This window comes from Anser anser, assembly GCF_964211835.1.
Source record: "Anser anser genome assembly, chromosome: 15".
Lineage (NCBI taxonomy): Eukaryota > Metazoa > Chordata > Aves > Anseriformes > Anatidae > Anser > Anser anser.
Window position 1 is genome coordinate 1369145 of NC_139736.1, and position 23229 is coordinate 1392373.

The 23229-nt window shown below is 57.5% G+C and overlaps 2 protein-coding genes across 8 annotated transcripts in view; one reads left to right on the forward strand and one right to left on the reverse strand.

Annotated features, from left to right (window-relative positions):
* CASKIN1 (CASK interacting protein 1) overlaps positions 1-5357 on the forward strand; it is a 32705-nt gene extending 27348 nt beyond the window's left edge. For 2 of the 4 annotated variants that reach the window (XM_083799918.1, XM_083799920.1), the window contains 3 exons: positions 8-2113; positions 2240-2633; positions 3160-5357. In XM_083799918.1, the coding sequence (XP_083656044.1) occupies positions 8-2113; positions 2240-2633; positions 3160-3256 (2597 nt within the window). In that variant the 3' untranslated portion in view covers positions 3257-5357. Of the gene's footprint in view, positions 1-7; positions 2634-3159 lie in introns of all 4 variants that reach the window. The other 2 variants (XM_083799917.1, XM_083799919.1) reach the window with 1 other exon arrangement.
* Positions 5358-5688: 331 nt separating this feature from the next.
* TRAF7 (TNF receptor associated factor 7) overlaps positions 5689-23229 on the reverse strand; it is a 28118-nt gene continuing 10577 nt past the window's right edge. For 3 of the 4 annotated variants that reach the window (XM_083799921.1, XM_083799922.1, XM_083799923.1), the window contains exons 5-21: positions 19827-19943; positions 18742-18834; positions 16953-16986; positions 15537-15720; positions 14698-14832; positions 13614-13831; positions 13252-13325; positions 12149-12197; positions 11525-11652; positions 10333-10415; positions 9789-9828; positions 9363-9479; positions 8154-8276; positions 7394-7513; positions 7070-7201; positions 6704-6823; positions 5689-6456 (exon numbers count right to left, since the gene is read on the reverse strand). In XM_083799921.1, the coding sequence (XP_083656047.1) occupies positions 6442-6456; positions 6704-6823; positions 7070-7201; positions 7394-7513; positions 8154-8276; positions 9363-9479; positions 9789-9828; positions 10333-10415; positions 11525-11652; positions 12149-12197; positions 13252-13325; positions 13614-13831; positions 14698-14832; positions 15537-15720; positions 16953-16986; positions 18742-18834; positions 19827-19943 (1782 nt within the window). In that variant the 3' untranslated portion in view covers positions 5689-6441. Of the gene's footprint in view, positions 6457-6703; positions 6824-7069; positions 7202-7393; positions 7514-8153; positions 8277-9362; positions 9480-9788; positions 9829-10332; positions 10416-11524; positions 11653-12148; positions 12198-13251; positions 13326-13613; positions 13832-14697; positions 14833-15536; positions 15721-16952; positions 16987-18741; positions 18835-19826; positions 19944-20258; positions 21697-23229 lie in introns of those variants that run through there. The other variant, XM_083799924.1, reaches the window with a different exon arrangement.

The window sequence follows — 23229 nt, forward strand, 5'->3', positions numbered from 1 at the left end:
CCCCCAGGCCACCAGAAGAAGCTGATGCTGGCGGTAAAGAAGCTGGCGGAGCTGCAGCGGGCCGAGCTGGGCAAGTACGAGCCAGGCACCCTGAAGAGGAAGGCAGCAGCGTGCCCGGAGGTGCTGGCCATCGAGTCCCCGCCACCTGAGCCGCCCGAGTGCCAGTCGCCCAAGATGACCACCTTCCAGGACAGCGAGCTCAGCAGCGAGCTGCAGGTGGCCATAACGGGCGAAGGCCCCGAGGAACCCCCCGAGAAGCCCGCAAACCCCTCGGCCCCCGGCTACCGCTCGCCCCCGGGGCTGGGCGGCCGCACCAGGCTGATGAGCAGCTCGCAGGAGCTGCTGGGGGACGGCCCCCGGGCCCCTGCCGCTGCCGCCATCTCCAAGAGCCAGGAGTACCTGGCAGAGGGGGCTGCCGAGGGCCCCCCCGCGCCGCCCAAAGAGGCACGACCGCAACGGCACGGCCACTCCATCAAGCGTGCCAGCGTGCCGCCAGTGCCCGGCAAGCCCCGGCAGCCCTTCCCACCCGCAGCCGGGCACCTGACGCCACCGCAGACCCCCGGCAAGCCACGGCCCCCCTCCCCGCAGGGCCCAGCAGTGCCCCACGCCACCGCCAAGGTGAAGCCCACCCCGCAGCTGCTGCCGCCGGGCGAGCGCCCCGCGTCGCCCCGCTCCCTGCCCCAGTCGCCCACGCACCGCGGTTTCGCCTACGTCCTGCCACAGCCCGCCGAGGGCGAGGGGGCCCCCCCGGGGGTGCCCGTCCTGCCCGTCTCCGTGCCGGTGCTGTGCCTGCCGCCAGCGGGCGAGGGCGAGGAGGAGCCGGGGCGGCCGAAAAAGCGAGCACACAGCCTGAACCGCTACGCCGCCTCCGACAGCGAGCAGGAGCGGGACGAGCTGCTGGTGCCCGACGCAGGGCCCTACGCCACCGTCCAGCGGCGCGTGGGGCGCAGCCACTCCGTGCGGGCCCCCGCCGGCGGCGACAAGAACGTCAACCGCAGCCAGTCCTTCGCCGTCCGCCCCAAGAAGAAGGGGCCCCCACCGCCCCCGCCCAAGCGCTCCAGCTCCGCCATCTCGAGTGCCGGCATGGCCGAGGACTTCCCCAAGGAGGGTGAGGGTGAGGCGGCCGCTGGCCCCCCCGGCACCGAGGGGGAGAGCCGCCGGGAGCAGCGGCGGGCCAGCGACCTGGGCGGCAGCGTGGACACGGGCAGCGCCGGCAGCGTGCGGAGCATTGCGGCCATGCTGGAGATGTCCTCCATCGGCGGCGGGGCCCGGGCGCTGGCCCTGCAGAAGCCGCCCGGGGCCAGCGTGCCAGGGCCAGCCAAGGCACCCGAGGGCTACTACCTGCAGCCGGGAGCCCCCCCGGGCAGCCCCGAGCGCGCCCGCGTGGCCACTGTCCTGGCCACTGTCAAGCACAAGGAGGCCATCGGGCTGGACGGGGAGGTGGTGAACCGGCGCCGGACCATCAGCGGCCCCGTCACCGGGCTGGTGGCGGCCGCCCGGCGTGAGCGTGCCGACAGCGTGCGGTCAGAGACGGGCGCTGAGAGCCCCGGCGAGCGGCTGCGGGCCGAGCGCGGCGGCTCCCCGGACACCATCCCCTTCGCCGAGGACGGCAACCTCACCATCAAGCAGCGGCCGCGGCCCCTGGGGCCGGCCCGCGTGGAGGCGGGCGAGGGGCTGTCCCCGGCCCACCGCCACGGGGACCTGGCCAAGGTGGAGGCCAGCGCCACGCTGAAGCGGCGGATCCGGGCCCGGCAGAGCCAGCAGGACAGCGTCCGCTTCATCCTCACCGAGTCCGACACCGTCAAGCGCCGGCCCAAGGCCAAGGACAAGGAGCCGGCGCTGGAGCCGGCCCCGATCGCTGTCTACCAGAACGGCACCGGCACCGTCAAGCGGCGGCCAGCCTCTGAGCTGAGCGGGGCCGAGCCGCCCCCAACCCCGCCGCCCACCGCCCGCCCCGACGGCCCCGACTACGCCCCGCCGCCCGCCGAGCCCAAGAAGCCCTTCAAGCCGCCGGTGTCCCCCAAACCCGTGCTAACGCAGCCGGCGCAGAAGGTCCCTGGACCACCGGTGCCCATCCCCAAAAAGGTGCCCATCCCGAGCCCCGGCAGCCCAGGTAGGTGCCCGCAGATCCGTGGCAAGGGAGGGTGCGGGGTGCCCCCGGGTGGAGCAGCTCGGTGCCCCACGGGGTGCTGTGCCGGCACTGCAACCAGCCTGCCCGCTCCCTCCCTTCTCTCCGCAGAGGTGAAGCGCGTCCACGGCACGCCGCCCCCGGTGTCCCCCAAGCCCACGCCGCCCCCCACGGCACCCAAGCCCCCCAAGCCCCACGCCGCCATCCAGTCGGTGAGCGCGGGCTCCACGCCGGCGCCGTCCCCCGCCAGGCAGCTGGGCGCCGCCGCCAAGCCCTCGAGCACGCCGCCCTCGCTCTGCTCCAGCCCTGCCAAGCCCCTCTCGCCCGGCGCGCAGCCCCAGCAGGTGCCGGTGAAGCCGCCGCGTTCCGCCATCGCCGGCCCCTCCATCGACAGCGCCAGCCCCGAGCTGGTGCAGCAGAAGCTGGAGGAGACCAGCGCGTCCCTGGCTGCTGCGCTGCAGGCCGTGGAGGAGAAGATCAAGCAGGAGGACAGCCAGGAGGCAGAGTAAGGGGGCAAGGGGGGACAGGGGGGGCGGGCAGGGGGCTCCGGGAGGGCAGGGGGCTGCGCTGTGCCCCCTGGGGAGCTTGGGAGGCCAGAGTGTTCTGAGCAGGTGGGGTCGGGCTGTGCATGCACGGCAGGAGCAGGGCTGTGCCGGAGCGCAATGCGAGGGGACACTGCCAGAGCACCCCAGGGCACTGGCTGTGCAAGAGCACGGGGCGCTGGAGAGGTGACACTGGAGACAGCGTGCTGGCACGGCATGGGCAGGGGATGTGGGCATGGCACGGCACTGGGGCTGTGCTGGAGAGGTGCCACCGCGCTCCTGGAGGGGAGCGCCACGGGCTGGGGGGGCTGTGGCCGTGCGGTAGCACCCGGGTCTGTGTTGGAGAGGTGGCACTGGGGACACAGCTGAGCACCGTGGGGCAGAGGCAGTGCGTGGGGGGGTTCCAGGGACAGGAGGGCCGTGGCACAGGGGCAGTGCGAGTGCTGCCGTCCCTGTGCACGGCGCTGACCCGTCCCCACCGGTCCCCAGCTCTGCCGTGGAGTCGAAGAGCACCGGGAGCATCCTGGACGACATCGGCAGCATGTTCGACGACCTGGCGGACCAGCTGGATGCCATGCTGGAGTGAGGGGGCGCGACGGCCCCGCGAACCTCAGGGCTTACGTGGGCACAAGGGCACAACGATCCACGATCTCCTGGCCCCGCCGCCCCCTCCCCGTCCCCTTTGTACAGCCGTCCCCTCCCGGACATCCCATCCCTCGGGGTTTGCACAAAGAAGAAGATACCTCAGGATTGTGCTCACGGACTCGGCGCCCGCTCGCCGCCCCGCGACGGCTCTGGCAGGACTCCCTTTTGCAGAAGCAAAAAAAAAACCAACAACCACAACAGAAGAAACAAAGCAACACGACCCAGCCCCAAACGCCCCCCTCTCGCCGGCTGTGGGGGTGCCGGGGGTTCTCCTCTACCTACCTGCCCGGTGGCCACAGCCCCCCGGCCCTGCGGCCGCTGCCTTTGTGCCCGTGCCCTGCCGGCCCCGGCCCCGAATGTAGCACAACCCCGGCGCGTTGGCCACGCTGCTTCCTTCGCTCCGTTCAGCAGGCGGCCTTTGTCCGTTTGTCCGTCCGTCCGTCCATGCAGGGGGGCGGGCGCGGTGGCCGTGCCGATTTGTTCTGGTGGGGAGTCCGGATGGGCAACTTGGGTTTCTTTTCTCTCTTTTTTTTTTTTTTCTCTTTCTCTCTTTTTTTTTTGAATTTTCTTTTTTAATTTTCTGATTTTTCCGTCGTCGTTTGCGAGTGGCGGGGCGGGCAGGGCGCGGGGCCATGGTGCCGGAGCAGGCTGCGGGGCTGCCCCGCTCCCCGTGCCCCCGGCGGCACCGGGACCCCCGTGCCAGGGCCCCGAGCTCCGCAGAGGGGTGCTGCAGGCGCTGCCGTGCTTCCTTGCGTGGGGTCTTCCCTAAAGGCGTGGGGAGGGGATTTCTGTTTGCACCGGTTGCAAATCGGTGAGCGAGCACCCTGCGTTGGGGCGGGCGGGGGGCAGCGGGCCGTGCCCCTGCCCGGCCCCTCGCCGCCAGGGGAGAGGACGTAATAAGCTATACAGAAGTATTAATTTATTGGAGGGGAAAACAAACGAGAGATATAAAACGGATTTCCCCCGCCCCCGAAATAATAAAAAGAATAAACTTTAACAAATATATATTTAAAAGATTTAAAAATATTAGCAATTATATATAAAGCAGTTTAAAAAAAATCAAGAGAAAACTGGATTTTAGCTTGAGAAAAACTATTAGATTATACTAAGCTGTGTGTCTTGTGGCAAACTCATTCTACGAGTAGCACAATATTTACCTTTTATCTGGGTGGAAGGTACGTGCAAGCAGTTCTGTTCGGGTTTTTCTGTTCGAAGTCAGTGTAACGTCTTTATTTTTACACAGTTAAGAACTCAAAGGATGTGCCTTGTTTTATGGAGGTTTTTGTTAATTCTTATACTGAAGGTGTTTCATTTATTTTGGAGTGTCTTCAGGTTTTGATTTTTTTTTTTTCGGCATTCGTTTCCTGTGCGCGTGTGCGTGTGCGTGCGTTCGCGGGTGTGTGCGTGTGCTCGTGTGCGTTCCCGGGACGCACGGCTGTATATTCATGTATAAACAGGAGCTGGAGTCTGGTTCAGTCGCTTGAGTTCTGATGAATGCATTTTTTGCTTGTGGTTTCAAAAAAGTGTTGATGTACCTTTCTTTTCCTGAGACGTACAGACTGGTCTCGCCCTCTCCTTCTCCCTTTCTCCTCTTCTCTCCTCTCTCCCCCCTCTCTCTGTCTCCCCTCTCTCCCGTTGTGTTCGCTGATCCAGATGTGTTTGGCACAACTTTGAAATTTCTTTTAAAAAAAAACACAAAAAAAAAGACTTTAAAAATAACAAAAAAAAATCACCCGCCTGAAAATATCTGTTGAAAAGAAAAAAAATATGTATCTAAAAAAAAATAATCCATAAAGTTCTACATGATGGATATATACATATATATATTTTTTATGATTAAGTTATGGACTGTATCGTATCCCATCTGTCGAGCTATGCATCTTGGTGCTTTCCCTGCTCTTCTGTGCTTAGATTTCACCTCTACTCGTCTTATTCTTCCTATTCTGAATAGTAGATGGCTCGTGGTGCTGTGAAGAAGTTTGCTCCTATACGAAGTCTGGCAACAAATATTTAAAGAAAAATAATAAAAAAGATAAAACCCTGCCGGGCTGCCACCAGTTTGTGACCAAAAGGTGCCCCTCCAGGCACGGGGTGTAAGGGCTCCTGATCAACACCCGGGGGGCCGGATGCTCGCAGGTCCTCGTGGCACGGTCGTGGTGTGCCGGGCGCGTGCACTGCATGGCCCAGGGCCACCCTGGGGTGCCCCTGCCCTGGCAGGGCTGGCGCCAGCCTGGGAGGGGAGCTGGGTGCGCTGCGGCTGGGAAGTCTTCCCCACCTCGGTGCCCACCCGCGGGGGGCCAGGTCCCGGCTGGACGGGGGGGCCGGCGGCAGGCCGGGTGCTCCCGCCTGCAATAACTCACGCTGGCCAGGAAGAACTCTTTCCACTTTTATTGTCAATGAAGAAATAATCAAATCTATATTACAATCTTAAAAACAGTAGAAAATGTGAGTAAAAATGCAACGGAGGCTTTTTTCTCTTTAATGTGGAGACCATTATTACAGGGTGGTGAACAATGGGCTTGTGTTACTTGATTTGAGAACTAGCTGTGGCGTAAAAATCGTACCTGGCTACTCAAGAAAACACCTCTTTCCAGATGGATCAGCCTGACATCTTGGCAGTAAAATTAAATACTAGAAACAGAAAGGGGTCAGGGACCCAACCCAGGGCGAGGCCTAACGCTCAGTCCTACATTTACAAAGGGACTGACCTCCTGGCGCGCGGCGACCGCCCGAACCGCTCGGTGCCATCGCTGCCCAGGGCCCTGCTGGGTCCCACGGGGGTGTTCAGGCTGCGGAGGCCCAGCCTGGCAGCAAGCCCCGAGCTCCAGAGGCTGCTCCCCAGCTCTGGGAGGCAGGTGGAGGAGGGCACGCTGCCCTGAAGGAGGCCCCAGCAGATTCATTCCTCAGCGTTTCCAACTATGCCCGGCAGACCCGAGGGAACATCTGGAGCATCCACGGGCAGGTCCTGAGCGCTGCCGGCGGGGGAACCGGCTGCTGGGCAGCGGCAGGCAGTGGTCGGTGCGGGGAGGAGCTGCAGCAGTCGTTCGTAGTGGCGTTAGTCACCCAGCAGGCCGACGGAGGGGAGTTTTTGGTCTTTCAGTGTGCAGGACTAGTGCGGCGCTCTCGCTAGCACGTCCAGACCTGAGGAGGAGAGACAACAGGAACCCATGGCAGTGACCGTTCTGAGCAGCAATGTGGGCTGCTCTTCGTCATCTTGTGGATGCTGAAAGCCCAAAGAGAGACTCCGCAACACCCTCTGCTAGGAGTTAAACCTCCCACCCTTTGAGAACCATCCCCTTGTTTCTTTGAAGCCAGCTCCTACCTCATCCAACGCCCTAGTTCTAGCACTGGAAGAGCCCAAACCACCCAGAAGCCGGAGGACACCAACCTTTACAGTGCTGTCCACTGCGCCGGAGAAGAGGCGGCCCCTGGAGACTGCGAGGGCAGTAACACTGCCCTGGTGCCGCAGCAGTGTCTGAGTGCAGATCATGTTGTCCATGCTCCACACCTGTGGGCACACAGGAGGCGTGAGCCGAGCGCGGGGCACAGGGCTCTGGCCCAACCCTCACACCGGGAGGGAAGAACACGCCGGGTGCCGCAGGGCTTGGTCCAGATGGCAAGTTAAAAGCGGGGCCATGTGGTGTGAAGGGAGGAGGATTCCCCGTCCTCCCTCTCCCTCACGCCCACAGTGCTGCCCGTGTTTTAACAGCAGTGCCAAGCACACAGCCCCAGCTGCACGGCCCCGGACACATACCCTGAGAGACCGGTCATACGATGCACTGAAGACTTTGGTTTGATCCGGCGTAGAGATGACAGCAAGGGCGTAAACCGTGCCCACGTGGCCGGTCAGCGTGCGGACTTGTTCCTTTGTCTCTATGTCCCAGACCTGCGGGAGGAGAGCAGGACTCACAGACCGCACTGGGCTGCTGGCCACCACCTTCTGGGGGTGCACACCTCCAGGATGGGCGCTGTGCACCCAGGGTGTGCCATAACCGACCAGCAGAGCCAGGCCCCCCGTCTCCTCGCCCCTCTCCCCCAGGCCCAGGCCAACGCAGGCATCAAACCCCGCAGCCCTTACGTGGATGAGGTTCTCGTAGGTGCCACACACAATGTGGTGGTTTGTCACAGCGATGGAGTACACGCTGCCTCCTGACGTCTGCAGCACGTGCACACACTCCAAGTTCCGGATGTCCCAGATCTGAAAGAGCCAGCACTGATGAGCAAAGTCCTGCTGCCTTATTTAGCTGCCCAACTTTGAACATCTAGACTGAAAAAATTGTAGAGATCGCATGCACACATTGTAGAGACCACGTGCACACACAACCCAGGCCCTGATAGCACTAGAAACTGATGCAAACAAATTAATAGGGATTTATTAACTGAGGACGGGAACTTCAAATTCTCTTCTGTCACCCAGATGCTGAGAGGTAAGCTATTCATCAAAGCCCGAGCCAAGACGGACGAGAGCATTTCGGAAACCACACGCAGATTTATGGTAACTCTGCACCCAGGCAGTGACCTTCTCCTCTTATCAGCAGGACTGTCAGCACAGATAGCGCTGCAGCAGCTGCATGGGCAGCGTGAGGCGCCATGGCTGCGAGGCCGTGTTTTATCTTAGCGAGCATCCCCGAGCAGCTGCACGCACGGGGAGCAGCCAGAGCCCCGCGTTTGTGCCTGCACAGATGCAATCAGCACAGTAAAACCCCGCGTGTCAGCAATGCTGCAGCAGCGCTCTCCCATCTGAGCAGCTACCTTTTGTCCTGCCCAACCAACCCAGGCTGCAGAGTACAGATGTGTATCAGGGACAGCTGACGGCTCACAATTGCCACGAGGCTCACCTTGATTGTTTGGTACGATCCACTGTAGAGATAGTTTTGAGAAGCCACCAGCGCTCGCACCCAGTGATTGAGACCTGTCAGTTCCTTCTTCAGCTTGAGCTCGGTTCCCACAATGTCCCAGACCTGTGGAAAGCACAAACACACACACACAGTCAGTCAGCACAGGGCCCTAAAAGCTCACTAAGTGGAACCCTGTGCTGATTCTCCTGCCTCGTGGGAATCAGTTGCACCCACAGACTGGCAGACAAAACCCACGATAACTATGCTGAACAAGCATGTTCCCTGAGGGCCTGGCAGAACTAGCTCGGAGCCTGTGTTACCACTGGCAGAGACCTTTCCTTAACAGAGCCATGGGCTTGGAAACCTAAACCAAAACCAGAGTAAAAACCTGCTCTGGACCTCCCCTCCCAGCCTGTCCCCACGAAGCGGGGCTCCATTCCCACAGCTCCCGGGGGAACCCTGCTGAAGCCCTCGGCACGCAGAGGCTGACGGAGCTCACACCGCTGCTCCCAGCAGTGCTGCTGACCTCTCGGCTCACGGGGCAGCAAGAGGCTGAGGATGACCACAACGAAAGGCCCCACGTTCTCCTTCTGCTTAGTGCTGTCACCCAGCCCCACGCACTCTGCAGACAGCTGAAGCACCCCAGGCCCCAGATAAAGAAAAGAGCATGCGCTCTCCTACAGATGGACGCTCCCATAAGCTGTCTCACCAGGAGCTGGAAGCAGAACCACGGGAATCTAGCCAAGGCTTTAAAGGGCAACTTGCAAAGCTGTTCCCTTATTTCTGCATGCTTTAGGAAAAGAATGCAGATTCAAGATCCTTCGGAGGGGGGGGTTCAAAACAGGCAGCCTGAAGCAGCAGCCAATTCACAATTTGCAACGGTCTAAGCAGGTTTGTTGGGGGCCCGAGGATGCACACACTCAGGAACTGCCAAGGAACTCCACCTGCAGCCTCAGGTTTACAGATTAGAAAGAACAAACACATTTTTTTCAGCCAGGCCCCAGGACATCTCTGGCCAGCACCGAGCACAGGCTAAACCTCTGCAGCGCTGGCTGCTCTGTGTAGCTGGGCTTTTCTGTGCAGCTCCGGAGGACGGAGCAACAAGCTTAAAGACCCAAATGCCCCTTTATTCCTGCTTGGAAACTGCTACCTGACAGCTTGTAGCATCAGTCCCCAACTGGATCAAGAGGAGCCACCCCCGAGCTCTACCTTGATGGCTTTGAGGGAGCCGCTGAACAGCATGTTGTGCGAGGAGACCAAAGTGCAAACAGGATTGTCGTGTGCTCGGATCGTGTTCACTTTCTGCAGGTTTTGAATATCCCAGACCTGCAAAGGAGAAGAAGAGTGCCCGTGAGGGGCAGGGGCAGGCCCCTTGTGCTGCAGCACGGACCGCCCTGCCCCAGCCCAGAGCCCCGGCCTCCTGCTCCCCACGCAGGAGGGACACCTAAACCCAACCCACAAGGAACTTGGCTAAAGGCCCTAGATAAAGCGCACACGGGACATCAATCCTACACCACTGGCAGCTGAAGAGCTCTATAGGAAAAAGGCTGCAAGTTCCTGCTCTACAAGAGCCCGGGGCTGCCTGTAAATCTCCCATCTCCACCCCCAAGCAGAGCAGGGGTCCTGGGTACTCACGATAATGGTGCAGTCAGCAGAGCCGCTGTACAGCTTGTTCCTGTAATGTCACCGCAAAACAAAAGGAGGTCAGCGACGGAGAGGAGCCAGTGCAGGGCCCCGGCTCGCTCCCAGGCACCGTGCTGGGCGAGGAGCCGCAGTCCCGCAGCCTCACTGGGCCAAGACCCAACGCAGCAGCCCCAGGAGCAGAGCCTGGCATTGGGGGGGGGGGGGCAGGCTGGTTTTGTCTCTTGGAGCAGCAGCCCAGCACCCCACGGGTGAGCAGGGAAGGAAGCCAGGACAGCAGGGGAAGCCACGGAGATAGGCGCTTCGTCAATTTTTAAAGAGCAGAGAGGCAAGATGCGAGATTTATGAAGAGGCTCATCTAAAGGTGAGATCCAGGACTTTGTGAACCAACAGGCCTCCTCTCCCCTCCACCCGCACCCTGAAACACACGCACAACCCTGGCACGTGCAGGACTTAGGATGGGAACCGCAAGGGCACGCTTGGGAGCCCCCAGTGCTCGCAACCCTCTCCTGCGGGCCACGTGTCCCTCTCCACTCACCCCTGGATGCAGAGAGCCAGTACAATTCCATCGTGACCCTCCAGGGTCTTTTGGCACTTGTAAGTGGTACAGGTATCCCACACCTAACAGGAAACACAAGGCAGCAGCGGGTCACACGCCTGCACACACGGCAGCTGGGGACCCAGGCAGGATGTCAGCAAAGCCACAAAAGCACGGAAAGGAGGAAACAGACTGTGTCATCTGGGCACCTGTGTTCCTGGCTCCCAGGCGGAGATAAGCATGTCTAGGAAAGGAAATTTACTGCAAAGGGTCAGGTTGAAGTTAACAAGAGGCACTGAAGAGGAGCACGCACCAGCCCTCTCCAGCACTGCTTTTCACAGCCCCAGGCCAAAACAACACACTGAACCACAGGAGCAGCTCTCAGACTCCTGTTTTAGCATTTCACACCCTGTCCCTGGGGCTCAAACAGCACGGCACAGCCTCCTCTGCCACCACAGAGTAATTCTACTCTGTGGTGGCAGAGTTAAGCTTCCTCTCCAGGGTGAAAGCAAGAACGTGGTGCTCACTTGGCTGGGCAGTGCCCAGAGCAGCCAGGACAGGGCAGAAAGCTGTTCTCTTTCACTGAAATGCAGCAATGTCCATTTTCTTCCATGTGGCTTTGCTGTCCCTCAAAAAAACTGAAGCACAGCTCTGCTGCTGGCAGGGCTAGTCGCACAGCTCCCCAGCTCAGCCAGCAGCCAACACGGTGACATTGGGAACTGTTGTTTAGGTGGCACTGGAGCAGTGCTGTCAGTTTGAGTTACTGAAAACAGGGCAAAGAAAAACAAACATGCCATAAAATGGAAAAAGGACACGTTTTATCAGGGAAAAATGTTTCTTTCTAAGATGACTTTTTGTAACAATGGAAAATAAAATCAGAAGCTGAAATAGGCGTAGATGCACTAGACACCATATAAAGCAAAAAGACAAGCAGCAAGAGTGAGATTCTGATCAGGGTTTCACAAAAAAGCACTATTTGTCTCTTGATTTCCCTATCGGGTAACATTTCCTCACAGCAAAACCAAAGTAGATTTGGCCCAATTATCATTGCAAAGATTAATTTAAGGTTTCAGGAGAAACCTTGGGAAATCACACCCCTCTCAGCCTCCCAGCTGAACTGGAACTCAGCTTCTGTCCCACCTGGAGCACATCTACAAACACAAAACACATACTGAGGAGGCAGGGCCCTTACCTTAATGGTTTTGTCTGAAGAGCCACTGAAGAGCAAATCTCCTATGGAGTAAACACACAAACACCAGACAGGGCCCTGGTGTCCCACAAAGGTCCCCTTGCACTTGAAGATCTGCTGAGGGTCATAGGCTAGGGAAAGAAGAGGGCAGGTTAGAGGGGAGAGAACGGCGCCGCACCACGTTGTGGTCAGTTCAGAGGGGACAGGGCTCCCTGCACCAGCCCGGCACTCTCCTCGCACTCCGTGCTGTCGCAGCACTCTGGCCAGAGAGTCTCGTGTCCCACCCTTACAGCACATTGACTTATCTTTGCTTTGAGCCCCAGGACTCATCTCCCTAATGCAACTGCCAGGCTGGATCTAGGGACATCTCCCAGCAGCTAGGAACCCTGCAGCGCTGTGAGTGAGTGCCCGTTTGGCCAGTGCTTCTGGCAAACCGTCTCCCACCAGTCTCCTGCAGCAGTGTTGATCCTGCAAACAAATCACTGCTGCCACCGCAGAAAACTCATACTTTTTATATCTGGTACTTTTTATAAACTGGTACTTTTCATATCTGAGACCTAGCCTAAAAAGGCTCGCTGCCATCACCCAAAACCAGCCCGAGCAGAGGAGAACTGTGTGCATACTCACATCCAAGGATGCCCATGTTGAGTCGAGCATTAATGTGGGAGAGCTCATCCTGAAAAACAGAAGAAGCTGCATGAGCTGCAGAGCTATCAACACCAGCTTGCCCCTCTGGGCATGGCTTTAAGATTGTCCCTAGCCACTGCTAAAACCGTTCCTGCCTTTGGACAGATCTCGACTCCCTACGCTAGCCCTCCCGTAGTAGCTGACTCATTCTCCGAGTGGAGGTCTCCTGCTCTAGGTCTGCCTCCCTCCCTCCCTCCCTCTGTCACCTCTCTCCAGAGACCACGGGGTTCCGACAGCACCTCGGACCTGCACTCAACGCTTCAGTATTCAGACAGACACAGAAACACCTTTCAGAATATACTGTCCTTGCTCTGCCATTCACCAAACCGCTAAAAATAATCAAATCGGTTACGAGGGCTGCTTGTGCAGCTGGGCTTTTGAAGCCCACTTTGCTGGAGAAGAACTGGAAGGTCACTTTGTAGCCTCCTCCACAGCCCAGCCCCTGCTGCATCCACGAGGACCCACTTCATCAGTATGCTTAGGTAAGCCAGGGCGAGCTCCTCCCAGTCAGTGCATTCAGTGGGATGCAGCCTGCTGGAGCTAGGGAAGAATGTCTATCCAACATCAGTGCTTGAATAGGGTCCAAAATCATGAGACACCTCTCACTCCCAGCTTGTTAGCAGGGATCTGCTTGTTTGCCTGCTTTCTCTGCAGGCAAGGGGAAGGACGTACTGTCCCTGGCTACTATAAAACGTACAGGAGTGCCCAGGCTTCGGAGCAGAGGGCTCTCTCTTTGAAGCAAGTGTACTTTCCTCTGTTAAAACATTTCAAGGGCAGCAACAGGCAGTAGAACCAATTAAAATGACAACCTAAATGCAGCACCCAGAACACACCCCCTGAGCTGCCTTTAACTCAGCCTAGAGGAAACCTTCACCCACACCCCAGCCACAGCAAAACCAAACCAAACCTGGGGGGAGCGGAGCCAGCAAGCTGGAGGGAACCCCAAAGACACCCCCCAGCGCAGGAGAAGCTCAACGAGTAGCAAACCAGCAGCTAACTGAGCGCAAGCCCTGCCCAGCCCCCGGGCCCAGCCCCATCCTCACGTTCAGCATGGAGGCATCCCTGCGGAACTCCATCAGGTCCTCGCTCAGCTTGCTCTGGTTCTCGTCCAGCACATCTACGAGAGATGGAGAGGCCCACGGTCACTGCAGAGGCCCACACAGCATCCAGGGGAGCAGGCAGAGAACACCCACAGCTGCCTAACCTCCAAACAAGGAGGAAGGAGAACCCACTCTAGTTAAAAGCAGGGAAAAGCAGGCAGGTGTCTGCTGCTCAAATGCAAATTGTACTTAGATGCTGAAGACCCGGCAGATTTTAGAAGCAAGTCAGGGCTGGGCATGGCAAAGGCGTGCAGGAAACGTGTATAACGTAGCAGCATTGTTGGCTGTTCTACCCGCAGACTCACCGAACTTGAGCTCCAGGTTCTTCTCCAGCTGGTCAATCTTCTCCGAGAGCTTCCCCAGCATGGAGCGCAGGAAGGCAATCTCCTGGTCCTTCTGGGCCATTGCCACCTGCATCTCATGGAAGCGATCGTCTGTCTGCTGCAGAAACTCCTTCAGACCCTCAAACTTGCACGTCTCCAAGTGGGTCTCGTAAGTGTCTTGGTTTCCTATGAACGTACACCTACAGGGGGAAGGCAGGCACTGGCTGGAGCAGTGCTCCCAGTGGGAGACAGTTGCTCAGCTGACTCCAGCTCTCTGCGGGTCCCCGGCTGTTCTGCTCCTCCTCCAAGGAGCAGTGGTACTGTGGCTCACCATCCTGCTGGGTGCAGGTGACTGCAGGGTGACAGAGCAGCCAGGAAGTTCCAATTCTTCTGGCCAGGGCTCTGTCCCCAGACTATCTGTCTAGGTAATTGCAAGGAGCAGATTTTGGGCAAGAGACAGAAGATGGTGTCACCAGGAGCCCCGTCTAAGAGCCATCAAAACCAGTGGAAAAAACTGCAGCTGACCTGAGGAGGTGCTGGCTGCAGCACAGCAAGGAGTCAGGGTGGCTCTGACGGGACTTCCTTGCTCCGCTTCTGCTAAGACTTCGCTTCCCCAGCAGTACCTTTAGCCGTGCATGCTGCGGGGAACCCTGGGCTGCACCTCTGCTCAGGTGACAAGCAGCTCTCCGAGGCTGATCAGCACTCCCCTTGCCCTGGGAGGAGGAGTGATTTGAAAGACACTGCCACCGTGCTCACATCACTCCTGTCTGTGTCCTCCCTGCACGGCTCTGGCCACAACCACTGCTGCCTCTCCTCCAGCTGGTTCTTCTGCCTACGCGCCTCGGCTGCCAGCAGGGATTACAGCTGGGCAACGTGACCTGCCTCTTCTCCACAAGAGGCTCGGGGGCTGCCTTCTGCAAGCCCTGCAAGCCTAATTCCAGCCCCAGGCAGTGCACCTGGTAGAGTGGCTCATAGCCCACGGGGCTACCATGAGGCTGCAGTAGGCACAAAGCAGCTCAGAAAGGGGCTCAGTGCACCGTTCCCGCTGAAAGCACCAGCTCCTTACCCGTACTTGGAGTGGGGACACTTTATGTGCTCGCACTCTTTCAGATGTGCCTCCAGGTTCATCTTCAGGAGAGGCGGGCAGCTTGGGTTGTTGGGGCAGCGAACTGGCCTGTAATCACAGCTGCTTTCATGGTCTCTGCCCATGGAGAAAAGCAAAAGGAAGGAAAATCAGCAACAAGCGAAAAATGAACGGAAACCCCGCAGATCATCAGGAAAGAGCTAACCAGGCCTGTGTCAGGTGATGAAAGCCTCCTGTCCTAACACTGTGATTCCAGCTTTAAATTGTCATTTGGCTAGCAAGTTGTGGGTAACAATAGGCCACATTTATGCAGGGAGCAGCTACTTTTGCAGCTGATCGGCTGAGCCTTCCGACAGCTAGCAGCAGCAGACAATGGCCAGGTGATAGGGAAGAGAGTGAATACATTTAGGATGGGAAGGAAAGTAGATTTCAGAAGGCTCGTTCCCAGGATACAACCACGCTAGCTCCTTTTACAAAAAGGATCCCAAAAGTCCTTGCTTGAGCACAGTCGCAGCGTTTCCCCCAGGATGTGAGGTGGCTGCTCTCACAGTGTGTCCCCTGTCCTGATGCTGAGATCATCAGGCAAGCCGTGAGCAGAGAACAGTATTCTTTCTGCCCCCACGCTAAGACTGAGATGTAGTGGAAAAAATTGTCCCCTCGAGTCCCCCTGCCCATTCCCACACCCACACCCGCCCCGGCAGAGCGCTGCAGGTGGGAGCTGCCCCGTCCCTAGGAGCCGCCGGGCAGCTCAGGTACAACAGCAAGTGCTGGGGGCAGAGCCCGTTCCCGGCGAGGCTGCCTGCTGGTGACAAGCCACTTACTTCCTGGCACTCAGTTTAATTGTAAACGGACATCCACGGGGGTCCACCTCGAAGGCGGCGGGCTTGCTGCTGGCTGCAGGCCGGCAGCCGTACTTGCAGTGAATGAAGAGCTCCCCGATCTGCTCAGCCACGGCGATGTTGTTGACCACTACAGTCAGTTTGGCATTGTCCACGGGGCACTTCTCTGCCAGGTGGGGAAGAAAAAGAGTCAGCAAGGGCTGGGACACAGCGGGAGCCTTTCAAAGAGTCTCTGTGTGGAGATTTTATTCTTTTGCCTTCTCTGGCCAAGACTCCCAGGCGGCTGACAATAGCCGTGGAGCCATGAATATTCACAGAACATCTGCAAACCACTGGCTCTGCTTTGCCTTGGAGCTTGGTGAGAACTTACAGTTGATGTTCATCCCTGATAATTCAAGCTAGCTGCCAGTGAAGGAATACCCTGCTAAGTCAGGCTGCCTTGTGCTTGCTGAAGCGTGAGAGTATTCACAGACGGTGCCCCCAGAGCTGCTGATGCCCACACATAACCCTGTCTCCCACCCAAACCCAGAGCTCAGCATCACCGCTAGCACTGAAGACAAGCTCTGAGGGCAGGAGCAACGCAGGATTGCAATTGCAGAGCCTTTTGCTACAAATCTGTTGGTTGGGATAGATGCAGGACAGCGCAGTGAGAGAAGCTGGCATGCAAGGCAGAGGGACCCCCTGACATGCGGAAGATGGACATCTTAAGGCAGAAAGAGCTACTGTTTTGCTGGGCTCCTCGGGGAGCTTCCTCGGGGCTTGTTGTTCTGGCAACGTGAATGGCCCGGCTCTGTGCTGAGCGGCTTTCCAAGAGGGGCAGGGGCTCACGCCAAGCGCAGTACTTTTCGGAGCGCAGAGCCCAAACCAAGCGGGAGCTGGCTGGGGCAGGCTGGCAGCCAGGCACTTGGGCTCCACCAGGCTTCTGGAAGAGCTGGGAGAGCCCGACCAGCTCCGTGAGCCGCCGCACGTGGGCTCGCTCAGCGGCGGGGAGCTGCCACTAATGGGCTGGGGGAGGAGGGCTCTGCTGGGCCTCGGCCAAACACAGCCCCCTTGTTCCCTGGACAGACAGCCACAGAAAGCTTTCACTCTGAAATCAATGGGTCAACTCTGGGCGAGACGCACATTATGCTGGGATTATCCATTGCCTGTTCCTGGATTTGAGAACATCCTGTGCCCAAGGGCCAGCCCAGCCCTCTGGTGCCCACGCTGCGGCGCATACCATCGGAGCTCATGGCTGCACAGCCCCCCGAGCCCAGTGCCTCGCTGCTGCGGTGGTAGCCGGAGCCTGACAGCTTGCTTTAAGCCCTTCTTTCTGCAGGTTTCTTTTTAAGTGAGAGCAAACAAACCAGAAAATGGCAGCATTTTGGCTGCACCACACAAGAACAGTTCTGTACTCACCAGATGTTAAGGCACATCTTCTGCAAAACGTGTGCTGTGGAGACAGAAATAGCAGTGTCAGCGTAAACAATGTAAGATAAATTACCCCCTGTGGCTAACGATGGGGAAGGATGGAGATACCAAAGCCTGTGGCTCAAAGGCCTCAGCAGCTGTTCTGCCTGTTTTATAGCTCAGGGCACTCCTGGATCTGCAGCAGATGGCAAAAACCAGCCTAGAGGGGGCAGCTTGCAGGCAGCTGAGACTCCAACACAGGTCCTGTTCCTGAGAAGTACCAGGCACATGGTGTGGTGCTTTGAGGATCCTGCCCTGTTCAGGATCAGGCCACAATCATGGTGAAAGCTAAAGCCATGGAGATGTTCTGCCATGCTGAAACTCCTACCCTTCAAGTCCGCATAGAGTTTCTCTACTTCACCCTCCACTTTAGCCCGTGTTACAACTCTCATTTTCCTGAGAAGCCTCCAAGGAGAAGAACATCAGTCTCTCCCTGTCTTTGGCCAGTCGGTCCATTGCATACACGCTTCTGTAGCTCTCCTAGTGAAGCTGTCCAGCTGCCAGGTGAATGGGACAGCTGGTTTGTAAACCCATTAAACGCACTGTAAATTTTGCCACTTGAAGTAGCTCTCTGTTCTTACAGCAGAAATGTACAGCAACAGTTTAACCTGATAAAATAGCAAATTCAATCTGACATGCTAACGAATATAAAGAAAGGAACAAAGGCAGCAGCATTTCACCGGTCCCGAGCTCACCCCGTGGGTCCCCGAGGACCTCCTCAGCCACCTTCCCCTGCCGTAGGGCAGCGCTTGGCAGCAGCGCTGGAAGGGCTGCAAGTCGCCCTTCAGAGCTGTTATCTGCAGCCCTGCTCACGCGGCCTTTTCCTGCCCTGCACAGCTGCATGGTGCTCCCTCCAGAGCTGCCAAACCAGGGCTGCAAATGAAGCCAGTCTGCTTCCTGCAGGAGACTTTTTTTTTTCCATATTAACTAGTAAATCTCAGCGCCTCCATGAAGAGCTGCTTACTGAAATGATGCAGTGGAACTGCACCAGCATCCAGCACCTTTGGGGATAGCACCCCCTCTGCAATAAACAATCCTGCTCTCTGCTCTTGTTGTTAAGAGCTCCATCCGAGCACTCTGAAGCATGTCAGGAGCATTAGTGATCTCGTCACAAAGCCACCTTTCTTCACATGTAGCACAGAAGCAGGAATAATATACAGTTTCTATTAAAATCCCAATAAAATGGAATATAGAAGAATATTCGTAATACTCTGTGCCTTTCATTAGCGGATATCAAATCCCTTCGCAAGAATTAACTAAATGAAGCTGCAAGCCATTGTCTTATAAGAAACACGTTTTTAACAGCCGAAAAGCAGCTGTTTCTGGGGTGCCCAGAAGGCAGCAGCACTCTGCAGAGCCCTGCAGGACAGGGAACAAGGAGTTTTGACCTCACTCAAGCCCACCAGGGAGACTGAGTTTGGCCAGGACTGAGAGGCTAGCAGCACACCTCTACTGGGAAAAGCAGCACAGTTCTGAGGAAGCTTCGGGCTTCTCTGGCTAACTGCGGTGCCCTCACACCCTGCAGCAGACTGGTTCAGAGCTGCCTTGTGGGGAAACCTGCCTGCCACACGTCCATCGGCATCTTTGCTCCCACCCTGGCCTATTTTCCCCAGCCAGGCACTGCCTCTTTGCTCACTCAAGCTGGCAGTCGCTGGGGACCATCAGCCAGGGCTCGGCTGCAGGTCACACAGGACATCTGTGGAACCCAAGCTCGTGATTCGGAAGAGGGCCGCCTTACCCCACAGGTTGTGATGACTGGATCCTTAAACACACTACAGCACAGCTGGCAGCACAGCTTCACGGACGGTTGTTCAGCAAACACCAGTGGCTCCTGAAGAGAAGAGAGAACGGGACAGAGAGCACAAGAGTTAATAAAAATGCAAGTATAAGTGTCCCTGGTAGTAAGCCCGGAGTTCGGTAGCCATTTTAAGACATCTTGCCCTTTTGTATTTTTGAAACATCCTGAAGAAAGGACTCCTTCGTGACCTTATGATACAGAAATAACATTGCATTTACCAAAATGGGCTCATTTTGTTTTGTTTACCAGCTAAGCCTGCTGCCGTGTGGGCTCTGGGCACAGCACCTCCGAGAGGCACAGCTCCCAGCCCAACACCAGGGCACGGCTTCACATTTCAGAGCATCTCAGAGCAGCCACTGCAGTCCGCTCTGCCTTTTCAGCCTGTGCTGCTCTCGGAACCGCAAACACGACCCCCTGGGTTCCCAAATACGAAACACACGCCTGTATCCCAGATCTGGGGCAAAACGCCTCCTGACCTTTTACACATCCAGGCTGGTGTCAGTCACCGGTCACAAGCTGAGGGTCGCTTAAAGGTATCCTCCCCCTGCAAGGGTCACTTGGGGACAATTCCTTGCACCCTCCTGGGGGCTTACAATCAAGTCAGTGGGGTGCCACACAGCCCTACATGCAGGATGGGGGCTCTGAATCAGTGGGTCATTGTGTTAGCCTTGCTGCCTGGGGCTAGACCACCAGCCTGAAGATTCACAGCCCCCTGCTGCTCTGTAGCAGAGCCGGGGAATCACACACGGCTTTGCAAAGACTTTGAGTTTTTCTGAGAAGCAGAGAAGCCTCACCATTGTCCCCTCTTTACATATGGGGAAATGGTACACAAGGAAGCAAAGTAACTTGCAGAAGTCAGTGGTGAGAGCACAATTATAACCAACGGCCCTGACAGCCAGACTTTGTTCCCAGACCACATGAAAACCTGCCCGCTCTAGTTCTATGCACTCACAAGAGTCCGCTAAGTTACTCTTTTGACAGTGAACTTCCTAACAATGCTCCTTCAGACAATCCCCAATACCTACTGGCTCCTCCTCTTCCTCATGGAGTGAGAACGTCGAGCGCAAGGACATGTTGGACTCGGAGTGCAACGAACGGACGGAGATAGCGGAGTCAGAGCGCCGTGGGGTGCTGATGGGAGGCTTCAAAAAGACAAAAAACGATCCTTGTTATTGCAGATAATCCCCCCCGCTCCAGAACCCTATGCACAGAGACTTCAGGTCCAGCCCCCCCCTGCCCCCCCGACTCTCGGCCGCTCCATTTGTTCATCCGAGCTGCAGGGAAGGGAGCAGCGTGCCTCGGTGCCTCGCTGCTGCCTGCCATCCCGGCAGCCTGGGGACGCCACACTGTGCTCGGAGACAGGACGGGCACCAGTCAGCCCCAGCTGGCTAACCCAAGCCGACATCTGCATTCCAGGCACGTAACTTTCTCAAAGGTGCATTTGTTTGTCTACTTACTGTGCCCACCCGCAAAGCAAAGGCTTGGCAGAATTAATCCTTCACCGAAAGCTCTGCAAATCCCCCCCCGAGACAGCTCCCATCTTCTGCAATTTCTCCAATCTCTGCAGCAGCACTTGTTGTTTCGCTCGCTATCTAACTTCTGCCAAATTTCTTTGCGTAAGTGTGGAGACTTCCTTCTATTCAATTCAGCAACAGGCTGGCTTCGTCGCTTCCTGCTTGGGAGGGGAGAGCTAAGTGGACACCGCGTGCACCAATCAAGAAAAATCCCACTGGTCACGGCGTCCCTGGGGTTGGCTTTGAGGGAATGCTGCCATGGAGTATTAGTCCGTAGCGCACCCCAAACGGCGCGGTATCAACCAGCCAGGATGCAACCCAGCACCAAAGCATAACTGGAGACTCTTCGGATAACTGGAGACTCTTCAGACCGGGGGGGCCGGGGCACGGCTATGGCCAGGTTACTCTGGAAGACCCTTCTGGCCGCTGGGGAGGAGCGCAGAGAGAAGCAACACACGTCTTCATGGAGCAGAAGGAACGGGCTGACAGAGGAAAGGCAGAATGAAGCCAGGAGCTTCATACACTCAGCATCAAGAGATGAGCGATGCCGAGCTGCCTGGCCCTGCAACACCGCACCTACAGCCGGCACGACTGCAGCCTGCGCCGCTCACAGACTCCACTGCCACCTCCCGAGCTCCTTCCAGCTGGCCCTGCTGCTGCTCCAAGAGGGGCTCTTCCTGGCCCTGGGGTCCATCAGCCCTGGTGCTGCCTACCTGGAACCGGGAGAGCTCCACGGAGCAGATGCCACCACCCCGGGCTGCTGCCCTGCACTGCCGCGCAAGCACAAAGCGATTTCCTCCTGCTCAGTCTGAACCTCCCGAGCTGCGTTCTGTGTGCTCAGCCGGGGAGAAAGTGTGCTACGGCAGACCCAAGGGCAGGCAAACACAATGAACGAGGCCAGCGGAGCAGTCAGGAAATTCAGCAACACAAGATGTGAGATGAGCTTCAGAGACCACCTCCCCCGGGGACAGACCATCCTGCAGGGCGACAACAGCCCCCGTTGGGCTGCAGGAGAGGAGCAGACCAGGATCCTGCTGGTTGTTCACACTGCTGTGCTTCATAATTGTTATGATCCTGGGCTCCTAGGAGCTCAGAAATGCTGCATCTGCTCAGCAGCCAAAGCATAAAGCTCTTTTTCTTAAAGAAGGCATGTTTATTGGTCAAATATGTAAACCGTGAGGAGGAATTGTTAAGAGGTAAATCAATTTTATGGGCATCCATTAATTTTATTATTTTCCTCTACTAGTAACACAAGTTATTAAAATAACAAGAATGACTGTGCACAGCTCCCATTCCGGAGGTGAGGCAGGGAGCAGGGCGGCACAGGCAGGCGCTGCAGGCAGGGCTACCAGCAGCAGCCCCTGGGGGTCGCCGAGGGGGAGGAGGGGGCTGCGGTGTACAACAGCCCCACTGGGCTCGTTCAACACCAGCACAGCTCCCCGAGTCCTAGCTGGGCTAACGCTCGTGTAAACTACACAGGAGAGAAACTGGTGTGCTAAGAAAGATCCCTGCAGACAACTGCAGCAACAACGCTGCACGGGCAGAGGTGAGCGCTGGTGCTTGCTGCCCCTTCAGTTACCTGCAGCCTTTGGTTGTGCCACACAAGCAAGGTCAAGACTGGAGGGATGCAGCTCTGCAGGGCCAGTCCTTGCACTGCTTCCCCTTCCTAGCCCGGCTGCTCAGAGGGGGCTTTCCAGCACTAAGTGGTCACGTACAGCAGCCAGCCCAGGCTGCTCTGCACTGGGAACAGAAGGACAGAGCCTAAGGACCGCAGGACCCCTGCCCCATGGGCATCTGCCCAGCTTAGGGGAGACCCACGTGCACCAAACCCAAGCTGGGTTTGCAGCTCCGAGGCCTGCAGAGTGCTGGGGCAAGGCCCCAACACGTGGCATCGCTTCAGCCAAGGGGAGGTTTGGGAGGAGCTGTCGGCAGGGTCCCACCTCAGCACAGCAGCACCGGGGCTGTTCCTGCACTACACATCAAGGCCAGCTTCAGGCAGCCCAGGGCATGGAGCGCTCAGACATCTTTTGATGGACGATGAATGGCTTGTAGCTGGCTGCTGACTCAGTCCAGAACAAGTCCCCTCCCCTCACGCCAGCTACAAAAGCAGCCCCTAGGTGAAGGCCCTAGGACAAGCCTTGTTCCTGTTCCCCATAGGCACAGCGAGGCCGGGAGCACGTGGCACTGCCTTCAGGGAGGAGGGCGGCAGATGCTCAGTAATCTCCGCCTTGCACGCAGAACACTGCTCTGCTTTTGGTTTCATTAACAGAAGCTTTAAAAAGAAAGAAGTGGGGAGAGGGGTCACAGGAGGGCTCTGACTCTTCTCCAGCTGTCTCTGTGGTGGCTGACAAACCCTTGGCAGCTTCTGGAGGAGGGAAAACTCAGTGATCAGGAAGGGAAATCCCAGATTAATTCTCGACAAAGCAAAGGAAGCTTTATGAAGGGGTTAGCGAAAGTTTGTCTGGAGCAGCAGGCAGAGCAGGGCTGTGGTGCTCATCGTCAGTTAGCAACACAAGCTGCAGGTTGCTTCCTGACCCGCTCGTTAGTCCGTTTGCTGTTTTTGCTTAACGATCTTTAGCACTCCAGGGTAGAGGGGCTGATGCTGTCCAAGAGGACTGAGGCTAGGTCCTAGGAGAAATTTCTCCTCGTCTTGGCTGCGCACCCCAGTTTGTTCCAGAGGTTTCCAAAGGAGCCAGGGAGCTTCTCCATCAGACATGGATGAGCGCGATGTCCCTTGCACCCCCTGCTCCTTCAGAAAAGTCCTCATCCATACTCTGTAAGAACTGCACAACTCAAGAAAAGGGTGCAGGGAGCACAGCTCGCAGCCCACGGGATCAGTGCTGACAGCCACGGGCTCCTTGGAACCGTGGTCCAGCACCCCGGGGTCAGCGATGCGATGGAGAGCTGCGTGTGC